This window comes from Podarcis erhardii, assembly GCF_964252035.2.
Source record: "Podarcis erhardii genome assembly, chromosome: 10".
Classification (NCBI taxonomy): domain Eukaryota; kingdom Metazoa; phylum Chordata; class Lepidosauria; order Squamata; family Lacertidae; genus Podarcis; species Podarcis erhardii.
Window position 1 is genome coordinate 37,139,289 of NC_138500.1, and position 15,756 is coordinate 37,155,044.

The 15,756-nt window shown below is 41.5% G+C and overlaps 1 protein-coding gene across 1 annotated transcript in view; it reads right to left on the reverse strand.

The window, feature by feature from the left end:
- PLXNC1 (plexin C1) overlaps nt 1-15,756 on the reverse strand; it is a 60,581-nt gene that overhangs the window by 26,218 nt on the left and 18,607 nt on the right. Inside the window, exons 5-12 of the mRNA XM_081879444.1 lie at nt 14,595-14,709; nt 12,723-12,968; nt 12,441-12,564; nt 10,557-10,632; nt 7,847-7,934; nt 7,674-7,736; nt 2,717-2,853; nt 1,468-1,647 (exon numbers count right to left, since the gene is read on the reverse strand). Coding sequence (XP_081735570.1) covers nt 1,468-1,647; nt 2,717-2,853; nt 7,674-7,736; nt 7,847-7,934; nt 10,557-10,632; nt 12,441-12,564; nt 12,723-12,968; nt 14,595-14,709 — 1,029 coding nt within the window. The remainder of the gene's footprint in view (nt 1-1,467; nt 1,648-2,716; nt 2,854-7,673; nt 7,737-7,846; nt 7,935-10,556; nt 10,633-12,440; nt 12,565-12,722; nt 12,969-14,594; nt 14,710-15,756) is intronic.

The window sequence follows — 15,756 nt, forward strand, 5'->3', positions numbered from 1 at the left end:
AAAGCTAACAACTATAGACCACTGGTTTTCATTGTTCTACTTAGGTTTCCAATACAGTGGTGCCTCGGAAGACGAAAAGAATCCGTTCCGCGAGTCTCTTCATCTAGCGGTATTTTCGTCTTGCGAAGCAAGCCCATTAGCGGCTTAGCGGCTTAGCGCTATTAGCGGCTTAGCGGCTTAGAAAAAGGGGGGGGGGAAGTCGGAAAAACTCGCAAGACATTTTCGTCTTGCGAAGCAAGTCCATAGGGAAATTCGTCTTGCAAAGCACCTCCAAAACGGAAAACCCTTTCGTCTAGTGGGTTTTTCGTCTTGCGAGGCATTCGTCTTGCGGGGCACCACTGTACACACACTGCATATATAAGAATGTTTAGCTCTTACAATTCTACTACAAGGTTTGAATGGACTCTTAGCATAATGACTACCAGCTGTCTTCCCTTTCCCTAGTGGACTTCTTCAGCAGTGGTTCTGAAATGGTATGGGAGTCACTCATCGGAGTGGTGATGGCTGGGATGAATGAATTACTGACTGACTGACTGACTGAATCTTTATTTGCATCAGCCACCAACCATCGCAATAAAACAAAATGCAGTATACAGAGGATAAAGGTAAACAGTTAATTACATAAAATGCATTTGGGGGGTTTGGATCAATAGTCCAATAACGGATCTTATTCTAATTGCCTTGTAACTTTTGCTGTTACTTGTTCATCTTGATCTGCCAAGAGAATGGACACTGTAACAGTGGCTGGGCGACCCAGAATGGACAATAATAGAGGGGTGATGGCTGGAAGCTGCTGTCCTTGAGGTACTGTGGTCCTGAGCCATTTAAGGGTTTATAGCACCAGCACTTTGAATTGGGCCCAGAAACTAATTGGTAGCCAGTGCAGTAGGACCAGCATTGATGTAATCTGCTCAAACTGTCTTGCCTCAGTGACTAACCTATTTAGTGAGCTGAATTCTGTACTAGCTGAATTTTCCAAACTACAGAGGCAGTCCTACCTATAATGCATTGCAGTAATCTAACCTAGAGGTTAACAGAGCAGTTAGGCTGTTCCTGTCGAGATAAGGGAACAGCTGGACTCTTTAACTTGGCCTTTGACTGACTGACATCTAATGCCCTTCTAAAATGTGTTGTGGAAGGGGGGGGGGAGTAATGGGTTGTCTTTGTTTTTATTTTATGTTTTTATATTATGTATGTCGTGTTTTTTTCAATTGTAATTTTATGTTGTGAACCACCCTGAGACCTATGAGTACTGGGGGGTATACAAATGTAAATGAATGAATGAATGCTGAGCGGATGGGTGTATTGGTATGGCACCATGAACAGCTGATCTCAATGCCCAGCCACACCCTATAAAACTGAAGGATCTACAAGTGACAATAAGGTCTGTTATGATACTACGTTAACTATTTCACAGTCATATTCAATGTACTACTTTTTATAAGAAGTAAAATAATTTAAGATTACCTCTTCCAGGTGACATTTGGAAATATTCCAGTACATGCAGGGAGAGAGACGTAAGACAGTGTCACAGGGAGTGAACATGGAAAGCCAATTTTCTTTATACATATGCTCTTGGCTTCTTTGCGACTTGGTGGTAAACAGAATTTCATGTGTGTGCGATTTAACACTTTAGTGACAAATATTCTGAAAAGAAGAACAAGATCTCTCAAATTCTCCCCAAACCCAAATGCTGTTTAATTTTAAAGCAGTTTGCAAGCCAACTCTCACTGGAATTCAATATTAACAACATATGGAGCCCAAGGATTCAATCAAAATTCATATTGTAATGTGATTTAGAAGAGGAAGAAAGCATCTTAAGAACTAACATTGCTTTTAATTCCATTCACAGATGTAGAAAATTAAAAAATAAGAATAAGAGTAATCTAGTGAGGGGAAACAGAGATTAGACTATCTATCAAGGAATAGGAGGACAACCTAAAACAACTGGGATTATTACAGTGATTACTAAAGTCAGCGGTGTAGCGTGGGTTGTCAGCACCCGGGGCAAGGCAAGTAATTTGCGCCCCCTAACCCGGGGCAAGGCAAGTAATTTGCGCCCCTAACCCCTAACCTGCCGCCGCTGCCAGCTTCTTCTTGCTGCTGCCTGGGCTGGGGTATTTACGGTAAGGTAGCCACGACGGCGGCGGTGGGTCCGTGTCAGGTGATCTGAGGCGAGTTGCCGCTGGCGCTGCCGCCCAAACTACGCCGCTTGCCCGGAGGAGGAGGGCAGAGAGGCGAGGAAAATGCAACATGGCCCAGCAGCTGCAGCAGCAGTGGCGGCGGCGGGGCTGTGAGGAGGGGCTGCCTGGCGCGCCCTGCGGGGACCGCGGCGAGCGCTGAGAGCCGCTGCCTGTCGGACGCGCGCACAGCTCGTCGGTTCCGCGAGACATGGGGCTCTGCTACAGCCTGTGCCCGAGGCTCTTCAGCGACTCCAGAGGCGGCGAGCGCGCCCCCCCAGATGTTGCGCCCGGTGCGGCCGGCCCCCCCTGCACCCACCACGCTACGCCACTGACTAAAGTTTCACTTTTGGAACTAATGCGACAAAAGAGCACATTAGTGCAGTGTGAATAAGCAAGTCTAAATCACACAGTTAAAAGGCTCCATCTTGATTATATAGTTTAATCACGAGTCCAAACATTTCCAAGATAAATGTCTATGCGGTACAGGTGCATGTTAATTCAAAGATTAAATAATTGATTGTATTTTTACTCACTCCTCTGATTTGCAGCTACTGGTTCCAGTCATTTCCATCAAAACATCTGCATTTGAAAAGTTTTCTCCTCTGACTAGTACTTCACTGCTGCCTAATGTTGATATCCACACTGGTTCAATGGACGTAATGTGCATGGGCTGTTGGAAACAGAGTAAAACAAGATTTCAATATCCAGTCATGCACTTATAAACATGTTTAACTTGTACCTTTCTTGTTAATGGGTGATATTAAGTGTTGTTCCATGCTCCGTAATTTCCACTGGTTTTCATATTCTTCAGGATGGAATATAAAAACCAAAGATAGAAGGGCATAACCAAATCCACAAGCGCCTATGGCCTGGTGGAGACATAAGTCTACAGTATATTGGCCCAGATGAGAGATAGGAAGGAATGGATGGGATGAAATGAATGGGTACAAGCACTGGCGGAGGAAGAGGAGTGCGGAGCACGCAGCCCCTGGCAGCGAGATCCCGGTGGAGTGCCATCGCAGCTACGCCCCTGCCCACTCTGGGCACCACACCCCTGCAGGCAACATGCCCCACCCCCCGGTGCCAGAGCATGAAACTCCACCACTGGGTACAAAAAGACTGTTGGGTGATTGCACATATGGGGACTACATGTTTATATCAGTATTGGGCAGTGTGAATGTGTAGGTTAATAATTTTTCGGTGACTGTATTATGTGATTTTTATAATATTATTTGAGATCTTTTAATGATATGTCATTATGCTACATTTGGATGTTTTTGTATATGATTTGCTTTTGTGGTTCTTATTTATGTTTACAATTAATTATGCTAATTAAAATGTGGAATTGTTTTTTATGGTATTGGTAGTATTGTTTTGAATATGGAATTTGTATTTTTGTATTTTTTTTATATTGATTGCTTATGGTTGGAATTTGTAAACTGCTTAAGATTTTTTGTGTGTGAATATAAACTGGTGTATAAGCTAGCTAAAATAAATTATTGCCCCTACAAACTGTGGTCAAAGAGCTAGCCTTGGTAACCCATGAATTTCCCCTCTCAACCCTTGTCAGCCTTGGCAGTATTGTTCTGCCCGGACACTGAGGTCCAGCACCGAGGGCCTTCTGGAGGTTCCCTCGCTGTGAGAAGCCAAGTTACAGGGAACCAGGCAGAGGGCCTTCTCGGTAGTGGCACCTGCCCTGTGGAACGCCCTCCCACCAGATGTCAAAGAGAAAAATAACTACCAAACTTTTAGAAGACATCTAAAGGCAGCCCTGTTTAGGGAAGCTTTTAATGTTTAATAGGTTATTGTATTTTAGGGTTTTGTTGGAAGCCGCCCAGAGTGGCTGGGGGTACCCAGCCAGATGGGCGGGGTATAAATAATAATAATAATAATAATAATAATAATTATTATTATTATTATTATTATTATTATTATTATTATTATTATGTTTAGTGTCACATATGTGCCCTAGTTAATGCCAACCACAGTTCCCATGAATCTGAATAACCCAGATAGTAACAATGTAGGTGTAATGATAAAACACACCTAAGGCAAGCAAAAAATGGGCAGGAGAACTTATAGTGGTGCCTCGCAAGACGAAGTTTTTTCTTCTTGCGAGTTTTTCGTCTTGCGAAGCACAGTTTCCCATAGGAATGCATTGAAAATCAATTAATGCGTTCCTATGGAGACCGCTTGCCAGGCTGGCGGTGCGGAGAAGGGCTTTTCTCCCCACTGCAAGCCTTCAGGACAGGTACGGGAACAGAGGGGAAGGCGCACAGCGCTTCTCCTCTGTTCCCGGGGCTTGCGGTGGGAGGAGGGTTTTTCCTCCCCACGCCAACATTCAGAACAGCATTCTGAAAGTTGGCGGTGGGAAGGAAAACCCTCCTCCCACCGCAAGTCTTCAGGACAGCCATCCGAAGGCTGGCGGCGGGAGGAGGTCTCTCCGCCCCACCGCCAGCCTTCGGAGGATGTCCGATGACAGTGGGGAAGACGCGCTGCGCTTCCCCGCTGTCCCGGAGATTTCCCTATGGGCTTTCGTCTTGCGAAGGAAGCCCATAGGGAAATTCGTTTTGCGAAGTGCCTCCAAAACGGAAAACCCTTTCGTCTAGCGGGTTTTCCATCTTGCGAGGCGTTCGTCTTGCGGGGCACCACTGTATTCCAGAAAGAAGAAGAGGACGGTGTATGACTGGCATGCTTTGGGTTGCATATAGCTAGCATTACTTATGTTTTGGTGCTAAAAATCCAAAGCGCAACAATAATTTGGAAATGTTTATTAAAACACATTCACATCTATATCTATCTGTGAACATATATTCCACAGAGTTTCAAAAGTACAGCAATTCACCCAGGGCTTATGTACACACACACACACACACACACACACACACACTAAAAAAAAAAACAACCACCCCAAGAAATTAAACGGAGGCTCTGATTCCTCCATTAAACAGAGTGGGAAATCCTAAAAGACAGATTTCCATGAGAACACAAAAACACTCATACCCACAAAATAGCATTGCAATAAAATCACAATGAGAATAATATAGGCACTGCACAAATCATAGCACAAATTTAATGGTATACTTGGATACAATGTAACAATCCTTCATAGCAATATCTATAATTAATGTTTCTAAGTTGCATGAGCCCTCTTTTGAACGACACAAAAAGTTTATAAATTATTAGTTTGGTTCTTTGAGTCTTTTAATCCAAATATTTCATCTATATTTCAAAAGGACTCAGCAACAGTAGCTAACCTTGATGTTAGCTGCTAAATTGCATTTGCTGCTGAAAAGCTAAAACTACCAACAGGAAGTCCAATCTGACATGTGCCTATTGATATGCATCTCTCACAAACCTTAAAACTGCTGAATATGTTCAGTTTTCATAAGAATTAGCAAAAGAACAAACTAAATATTACAATATTCTTTTGTAAGCTCCTCTAGGCAGGGGACTATACTCGTATATGAACACAGATGGCTTTGGACTTCTGTTTCCTGAACTGCAAGTCCCACCTAATTCCACAAAACAATTTAGCTTTGAAACTGGGAAGAATTTAAAATGCACAGTGCTCTAAACAGCAGAGGGAAGAAAAGTGCTATCTGAAGTTTTAAAAAGTAAACAATTTTACTGGGAATGCACAGGCCTATGGGAAAACTTCAGGAAGTTCTTTGGATACTAATAATGTGATAACGTTAAGCAAAAAAATGATATTTATGGATTAAGATTAGATACATTTTTGTTGACCTTACTGTTATTTTGGTATAAAAGATACTAAATCATACTTAAAATGAAGTGGTATGGTAGTAAATGGCTGCTCAGCCCTTTCCCGGGTAGGTGGCATTGCGGCCCCTCACTCTCTGCCACCAGCCCCAGCAACCAGATCACAGGTGCTTGCTGGCCATTTGTGAATTCCACTGGCCAGCAGGATCACAGCGTGAGACTTCCCTCTGGAAAGCTAGCTTCAAATGGGCCACTCAGAGGCCCCCACCTGATGGGGAGTGCCTTGCTGGCTGACTGCTGCCATGCCTGGTCAGGCAGCAACACTTAGAAAAACCCGCTGCATTTGCCACCGTATTAACTAGAAACCTGAAGTACTATGGGAGTACCAAGGGGGGTGAGGCAAGCAGTTGGTAAGTCTTCTGCCAGCGAACTAGGGAGGGAAACCATTTTCAGTGAGTCTCCCATACCCAACAGCCCCCCTTCCTTGTTCCTGTGGCGGAAATCTTACCATCCAGCTCAGAGATTAGTTCGATTAAATCCTCCAGTTCCCCCCATTTCTTAAAAGAAGCAGTTCAGTTTTAATTCACTCCACCCAACACAACATTTGCTTCTACAGTTTCAGCACCATCTAATGCATAATGGCTTATCAGTTTAGCACAGGAAAGAAATCTGATTTGGTGGTGGGTAGAAGAGAACAAGGAAATAGACACTTTCAATAATAACATGTTTAAGTCAGATTGAAACTATGGTGATTGCCTAAAAATACACAAACCAAGAATTGCAAAACTTAATTTATACTATTCACTACTAATAATATAGTCAACTCACTAGCATATTGCAATGTACTTCTTCCCTCAAACAACAGTGTGCTCTTTGGGCAACACCTGTGCTATCCAATAAAGTTTAACGGAAAACACAGTTACAGTTACACAGAAAATCAAAACTACATTTTGACTGCTTTTTGTTCCTATGTATATTTCATCCCAAATCATTGAAGAGGAAAACACGTACAGCAGATAATTGCAGCAGTATGTATTGTACTGTATTCAGCTGTGTATTGTTGTTTTTTAAGCTTGATCAAGCCATTTGCTAGCTGGATTTGGAGAAAAGTGATCCAACAGGATTAGAATTCAACCCAGAGGGTAACTCTGTGAAATGAAATCCTTCCACTAATTATATTAAATGACAACTACTGATTTCTCATAGTGTCGTGGTATCTGACCCAAACACAGCATTGTTATTCATTATAGCACAAATTCCCATGAGCACAAAGGGTAAAAGCAGAAAATGTGAAACACACACACACACACACACACACACACACACACACACACACATCTCAACTATCTATATTTCAGCAGTGGAAAGCGAAGGCAACACAAACATCCCATGGTATTTTACTAGCATTGTTGCTACTGCTCCTAGTCTTATGAGTTATGCAAAGCATTTCATAGCATAAGCAAGAGAGACTAGAGAAGCCAGTGGAATTCTCCTGAGCTTGGACTTGGGAAAGGAATACAGGAGCTCATAAAGGTCCTGTACTGAAGGGGGAATTAGTGTGTCCAATTGCCAACCATCACCCTTCAATGCTTCCCCTTATTTTCCATCATGTCCTTTTAGTCTTCTGCCTCCTTCACACTTGCCATCATATGATTGACAGTGAGCTGGATACATTATAGGAAAAGGTGGAGATGGTGTTAACACATGAGTGAACTCCCCTCCCAATCAATTGTGCTATAACTTATCAGTTTCAGAATATCTGCTGACCTCTGGTCTCTGTGAAATATCTTTCCCATCTGAAGCACTGGTAGTAATTGAATCACAGTCAACCTGAAAAAATTGAAAGCACTTCCTTAGAATATTTTTTAAAAAAACACCATTCGTCAAATAAAAAACTTTCCATATAGTGATTTAAATTCAATACAAGCCAGAAAAATTACCTTTTGTGTACAAGTCATGGTAGAGGAGACACATTTGTTCTCTCTAGTAGACCAGGTGCAACGGGCACGAGACAAACATTCTGAACATCTAGAAATATAAAATAATAGTTTACACAACTGCAGGGATTGGTGAGATCCAGCAGAGAAGGTGTGTCAGTATATAATTCTAGGTCTTAACTAGGGGGCTTACATGTCATAAATATTTATTTAGCTCTACTCAAGCTAAGGCTTTTCATATAGTGGCCTCAGTAACTCAGAACGCTGGTCCTCTACAATTCAGATATTATACTGCCTGCTGAAAACTTGGAAATTTAATTGTAACATGTAAAGTCAATTTGGATCAGCAGGAGAACTTCAAGGGCACCTTTGTCATATTAGGCATGGGAAAGCAATGCTCCATAATGATACTCCTGCTGGATTAGATTAAAAGACCATTGCATTCTGCCTTCCAAAGTGACCAACCAAATGCCCCTGGGAAGCCCAAAATCATTGCATGGAGGCAACAGTCCTCCTTTGCTGTTGATTTTGAGTGACTGATTTCATGCCTCTGAACATGGCAAGTGAAGTGGTTCATTTCTAGAGCATTGCTTCAACTGCTGGCAAAAGTAGATGGCTCATACCATCTGATGTAAATGTTAAGTTGTGGGTGAACATATCAGACGACACAGCGATTCTCCAAACTGCTCTTGTTTATTCACAGGTCAGAACAGAACTGAACTGAAGGGTTCAGCCAGCCTGCTTATATAGAGCTCCAGTACAACATAACTGTAACAACTTTCTGTAACTATCCAATCACTGAACATCACTATCGATCCCTTATATTACTGTAGATAGTATCCCCCTGATGGCCCAGGGTGAGAACTTCAGTACATAACAGTAAAGGTCATATGTTATGCTAAGGTGGTAGCGCAAAAAAATCACACTGTCCATTCCTCCTTGCTATTTAAACTTCCATCATCCCTATGATCTCACTTAAAACTGTAAATCCGTTGAAAGGGTTTTGCCTTGGGGCTAGAGGTTGTTGTGGAGCTGTTCCAAAAACCCTTTGGTTAACACAAAAGGAGTCATGAGTGGCAAGCCTTACTGCACCAATTAATTAGAAATGTAAGCCTTCATGTTGGACCTGCCTTGCCCCCCTACTCACCAACTTCTCAATTCTGGAAAAGACGCTTCTGTGTGAAGCACACAGTAGCTTAGATAGAGTTAATGCACAACAGAATCGACAATGGCTCTTTTTCATCACTATCTGGAGGTTGGCTATGAGTGCTATGAGTTCAGGGAAACAGAGTTGAGATCTAAAGTGATGCTTCAGCAAAAGAATGTATCATGGGCCAAGTACGGTTATAAATCTATGTGCTAATAATAGCTCCAAGCGAAACAACAAGTCTACCCATAAGGCTTATTCATTGCTAAGGTTGCTTCCAGACTGACAAGTGTTATATAAAGATCGCACTTCCTCTACCCTACATGCAGAATGGCAAGACTCTTCAGGTAGTCTCACACTTTGCAAAAAATGTACATCCTGTTATACATCATCCATACTTTTGTGTGTTATATACAGCTATGTAGGTGGGTAGGTGGCATACCCTTTTATCAGGATGTTTATTTTCAAAACACACACACACACACACACACACAGGTTTTCATGTTTACCAAAAAGAGCTTCCCCTTCCTTAACTGCTACTGTGCTAATAATTTTTAAGCTAACTGAAATGGCACCAACCAGAAAAGCAGTGTGATCCTTTTTAATTTATTTAACATTTTGCACTACATAGTTTAATTACATGGTATAATTACACAAATCTAGATTTAAAATGAGGGACGCGGGTGGCGCTGTGGGTAAAACCTCAGTGCCTAGGACTTGCCGATCGTATGGTCGGCGGTTCGAATCCCCGCGGCTGGGTGAGCTCCCGTCGTTTGGTCCCAGCACCTGCCAACCTAGCAGTTCGAAAGCACCCCTAAGTGCAAGTAGATAAATAGGTACCGCTTTATAGCGGGAAGGTAAACGGCGTTTCCGTGTGCTGCGCTGGTGCTGGCTCGCCAGAGCAGCTTCGTCACGCTGGCCACGTGACCCGGAAGTGTCTCCGGACAGCGCTGGCCCTCGGCCTCTTAAGTGAGATGGGCGCACAACCCTAGAGTCGGACATGACTGGCCCGTACGGGCAGGGGTACCTTTACCTTTACCTAGATTTAAAATAAGGGTGAAGATGTTATTTTGACTAAAAAAAAAATAACATTACTAAAAATAGCAAGGTCTATGTACTGAAAAGTAGAGACCTGGGAATAGGCTCAGCTGCCTGAATGATCACCACTGACATTGTTTGCACCAGTCTTCTCCAATCTGGTGCTGTGCAGATGTTCAGCTCCAGCTGCCACACTCAATATGGCCTGTGGTCATCACACAAGATGTAGACCAAAACATCTGGCGGGGAAGGTTGGTCCTACACTGATTGGCAATAGCTTTCCAGGGTTTCAAAAAGGATTTTTCCAAGCCCTACCCAGAGATATAAGGGCCTGAAGCTGAGACCTTCTGCATGCAAAGGGTGTACTCTATCACTGATCTACAACCATATTCCTTCAAAAAGACAGAAGAGTATTTCAACTTAGCACTGCATCTACAGATATGACAATTCAAGAGTGACATGCTAATGTGAAAGCACCCTAAAGAAGCTGTTCCACAACCCACAAAAAGATATGTAAACATCTCTTACGTTTTCTCAAATGAGCAGTCATATTTAAATATTTCTGATAAAGTCTGTGAACCAGAGATGAGTAATACTTGAGCAACTGGAAAGAAAAAGAAAAAGAAAAAGAAAACATTTTGATATATTGGGTACAAGCATATATATGAGTTATTTGGATACAACTGATTTTAAAGTAGACACAAGAGAGTCCCCAGGAATTTTTCCAAGGACGGAAAAGAAAATACTCCAAATAAATAGACAAACATAACTAGCATCAGAGAACAGGTCAACAATTTCTGGCAGTGCTGGTGACTCTGCAATGGCAAGGCCTAGTTAGATTTGGTCCCTGAGCAACATGTATGTCAGGTCTACCCACCTGTTGTTTCTCAATGAGTAAATATGGCATCCAGGGAACTTCCTTCCACTCACTGCTGAAAGTCTTAGTTCTTCGCCTAGCTGCCTTCACCCCCTCTAGCTTTTAACTGTACTCCTCCTACAATCAATTTCACAGTCCACTCACAACTTAAAAAACACAGCCTCCTCCCTCCTTTCAACAAAATGGGTGTAACAAGTCTGGGCTGCTTTGTAGGGTTGGCGTTCCCCATAATAGCTCAGCCATAGTCCTGCCCTCTGCAATATAGCTATTAACATTGATTGACTTTATCTGCACTGGTATTAGCAGAGTAATTTTTAAAATATTTACAAACTCACTTCATATAAAACGTTATTTTATTATTATATCTGTGATAGAAAAATCATGAACTCCTTCTTTGCTGTTATCTTTTGTTCTTGGGCTGGCACACTTGTCCCAAATCACAGCTACCTTAAAATCTTGTATAATCAAATTGTTTTCTATGAAGCAGCAATCACTTATTTACCAGGGAATACCAACAGAAGAAGATTAACAATAAATCAAGGGTTTTGATTATGGGTGTTTTACTCTTGCCTTCTCTTTGACTAATTGGTTAGGTCTCCTTTCTTAAATTTCATTGGCTACACTGGCAGAGGAAGAGGAGTGCGGGGGGGAGGGGAAGCACACCGCCCCCGGCAGCGCGATCCCAGTAGGGTGCCATCGCGGTTGCCCCTCACCCCTGTGCCGGGTGCCACACTCCTGCAGGTGGCATGCCACGCCCCCAGGATGCATGCCACGCCCCCAGGATGGCGCCCCTGCCTGCTCTCCGCCCCCGGTGCCAGAGCATGAAGCTCTGCCACTAATCGGCTAGTATTTTTTTCTTCTTCTTTGTAAAGTTTGTGATTATAATTTCGTTTTATAATGTGTATAAAATAGAGAGAACAACTATAACACCAGATTAAAATTAAAACATGAAAAAACAAAACTAAAAAATAGGCATGTGGAATGAGTAGTTGCACATAAGTTAAAATAACAAAGTCCAAGTAAAGGCTATCAACTTCATCAGATCATCAACTATAGTTCCAGATTTGCCATGCTAGTGACAAGGGACATCTTGAAAATATTTTTTCTGCTGAGTATGTCATAAAGGAATGCCAAATCATATAAAAAATGTCTGAAGAAGCAGGTAAGTTTTTCACAAACAAATGAGAATAGTGCCTGCAATGTCTAACTCATCAGTCAAATTCTAAAATGCCAGAAACTTACTACGTTTTTAATTTTAAAAAATGAAAGCCAGGAATATGTTGATTAAGATTCATTGGGTGAAGAGGCTATCCCCTTTATCTTCCTGCAGATACCCATGCATAGAGCCCACATAAATGAAGAGGTTATGCCACAGATAATTGTATTACTTAATTATTTATTCTGTTTATGCTGCTCTTTTCAGTGGAGTTTCCAAAGAGCTGATAACATGGGTCACGTTCCTCTTGCATGACAATTAGTCTTCAGTCTTCTATAGCAACTTTTTCCTAATGTAGTTTAAATAGTTGAAAACATACACACAAATGCTCTAATCTTGTCAACACAGGATTTGGGATTCAGGGCTGTTTTCAGGAAGTGGTCTTCATCTTGGTGCCAGACAATTAAGACTATCTTCCCCAATCTTGCACACGCAAGAAAAGACTGACAAGTGTGACATGATAAAATAGTAGCCAGGCTTACACCAACCACAAACAACGGCCAACCTCTCTTCCTTTTTCCAACCATCCAACCACAGCAATCCATAACACACTTTCAAAGCTTCCTCTTTCAGAACCAACATGGCTTTATCCTCCCTCCGCCCAAGCACAGTAATTAAAAATCAGGCTAAATACATCCTCACACATTCCATACAACAATACATGACAGGTGTTGTAGGTAAAATATGAAGAAAACTTGCCTTTTCCAACTAGATCAGCAGCCTTAAGGTGACAAGAGCAGTTCATGACATCTTCCTTCACATTCTCACAAAGAATTTTTTTGGTATTCACATCTATCACTCTGCAAGTGAATGGCCCTTCAGAATTTCCAACTGCAGTTACAGAAATCTAAAGGAATGAGAAAATTGATAAGATTTCTTAACCTCTTAGATAGTCTGGAGGAACTTCCAAGAGAATCAGAGTTAAAACTCTCAGGGTAAATGTTGATAGGCTACTTAAAGATTAGATAAAAAGTGAATGGCAAGAAACAATTGAAAATATACAGCCAACTTTTAATTGGCTGAATAGCAGGAGCTGCTGCAATCTGCCCAACTCCATTCACCGCACCCAATGAAGCCATGAGATTTATACAGAACGATTCTCCCACTTCCTTCTCTCCCTAGAATGATGATGAATTGTTACACATGTAGACCATGTTTTATGCAAACCAGAATTCATACCAACCAGTGTTTGTAAATCTGCTTCAAACCTTAGCTTCAATATATGGTCAAGAAGATTCCTGGTTTGCATTAACCATAAACCATATCAGTATGTCTAAATGATGACTAACAACAGAAAGAGAAGAGAGAAATGGTTTCAGAGGCAGGAGGGAAAACAGAAAATGCTCAAGGCTGGCTCTCACTTTGTCACCCACAAGGATGCTGAAGAGCCAACGTTATGGGAGAATACTACCAACAGAAGCCAGAATAGTGTGTGTTTCTTTTTTGTCCCACTGAGTGACCCTGGCTTCTCTCTACTTTCCCTACACACTGCAGTGATCAATGCTTCAGGCAGACTGTCCACCCGGACATGTGAGAGTACTTCAAGCGATTAACAAATCCTGTTTTAAAGTATGTCCGTATTCTTTCTACATCAGTGCAACCCTTCAGAGGTAGAGCATGTTTACAGGAATCCATATCCAGCATAAGGGAACCATTAACCTCTTCACATTATACAACATGATCTAAAACCATTCCAAGCAGAAAGCGGGGAGCATCAGAAGACATCACCATTGCTCTAACAAGGATTCACCTGCACCTTCACAGCTTGGCCTTTCCTTTTTTTGCAAGGCACCAAACAACTGTAGCCACCCAATGAAGTTCGGTTAGGGGTCCCAATCCTGCTGGGTGCATGCAAACTGACACAGCGTGATCTGCAAGTATGGGAGGCTGGGATTCTACCAGTATGCCAAATACATTGGATTCATTATGTAGGATGAACTGCTTGTCTATAGAGATGGTTTGCAGAGAATGTGAGACATGGAAACTTAGGCCAAATACATGCTTTTGTGTACATAAAAATAAATAGGGTTTTGTTTACCCAGGTTCGCCCACAAAGAACCCCATTGTTACACCAGGAGAAAAGTACAGTGGTACCTCAGGTTAAGAACTTAATTCGTTCTGGAGGTCTGTTCTTAACCTGAAACTGTTCTTAACCTGAAGCACCACTTTAGCTAATGGGGCCTCCTGCTGCTGCCACCCTGCCAGAGCCCGATTTCTGTTCTCATCCTGAAGGAAAGTTCTTAACCCGAGGTAATATTTCTGGGTTAGCGGAGTCTGTAACCTGAAGCGTATGTAACCTGAAGCGTATGTAACCCGAGGTACCACTGTATAAGCAGCATAGGATTGGACTATTATGTTTCAGTCAGTGCTGAGAGAGCTCAGCACTGCCAAGTTAAATTCTCTCATTTGTAAAAACGATGTATTAAGTAGTGCAGTTATACTTTAAATGAAATGAAAATGATGTTTAACATACCTCACCTCTGTAATGCTTAGATGTGTAGATTTTCAGGCATTTATCTGTTCCATATGGAATGCTTGTCCAGTTCATTATGTTATTTGAAACTGGGCATTCCCCTTTTAAAGTGCAGCTGAAGAAAAATCCAAATATATGCATGAGAGAAATAGAGAAATCTCTTTCAATTATATATAAAAATCTGCATTATTTGTATCTCCTAGCCAAACTGTGGCCACCTTGACTGAACATTTCTAAAGTGTCTTCTCAGCTCTTAATAGGCTGAGAAATCATGTTCCAGATATTTAGATTTTAAAAAAGATACATCAAACAATGAACATCTATTCCATCATTTCCTTTCAATCAATTTGTTCCACCCTGTTGGCTAGCTATGCAAATTTCCGGGAGATAGAACTGATTAATCTAATCAGATTTTCTCACTTTATTGTTGCTTCATTTCTGTCTTTAAAACCATAAAAATCCAGTCATGCCCATTGATTCTTTCTCATGGCTTGTGATGCCATTGTCCCTTGAAGCCACAGAGTAGATATGAGTTTTGAGAGTCAGTGTTAAAGAACATTTATTTACATTATTTTCCTTGGGACCACTCTATGACTTTTTCAATCTTATGAGAATATATCATTATGTCTTTCTCAAATTTCAAATTAAAAACAGGGTATGCGAACTTAACACAACTATCCAAATATCTGCTTCCTGCTAACTATAATTATAACCACAATTATAGATGTCCTTTTAAGAAGAGCCTTACTGCATGCTAGCTTTAATTGCTAAAACACTAATTTCTTATTTACTGCTCGGCTACTGGCTTGTCACTATTGTGTCTTATCACTCTTTTTTGCTCAAACTTTATAAAAAGATAATTTAGTGCAAATAAATAAATGTTATGGTTTTCTTGTGTTTTAGAATTTCAAAGTTATTTGGCCCCAGGATTCTGTCTTAGACCAGTTAGAATACTAACACAAATATCCTGGGAAGGTTAAGAGAGAAGCTTGAGTTGCCTTTACATTAATATTATTAGCAAGTGTCATTATAGGAAGAGTCACTGCAGACTTAAAACTGATCCAAGATGGCTTTGTAAAAACAACTGTGGATACAGACTCAAGGTATCAAGAATGAAAAAATACCAATAACGAAGCAGTTATTCATATGAGCCTAAGAAGCA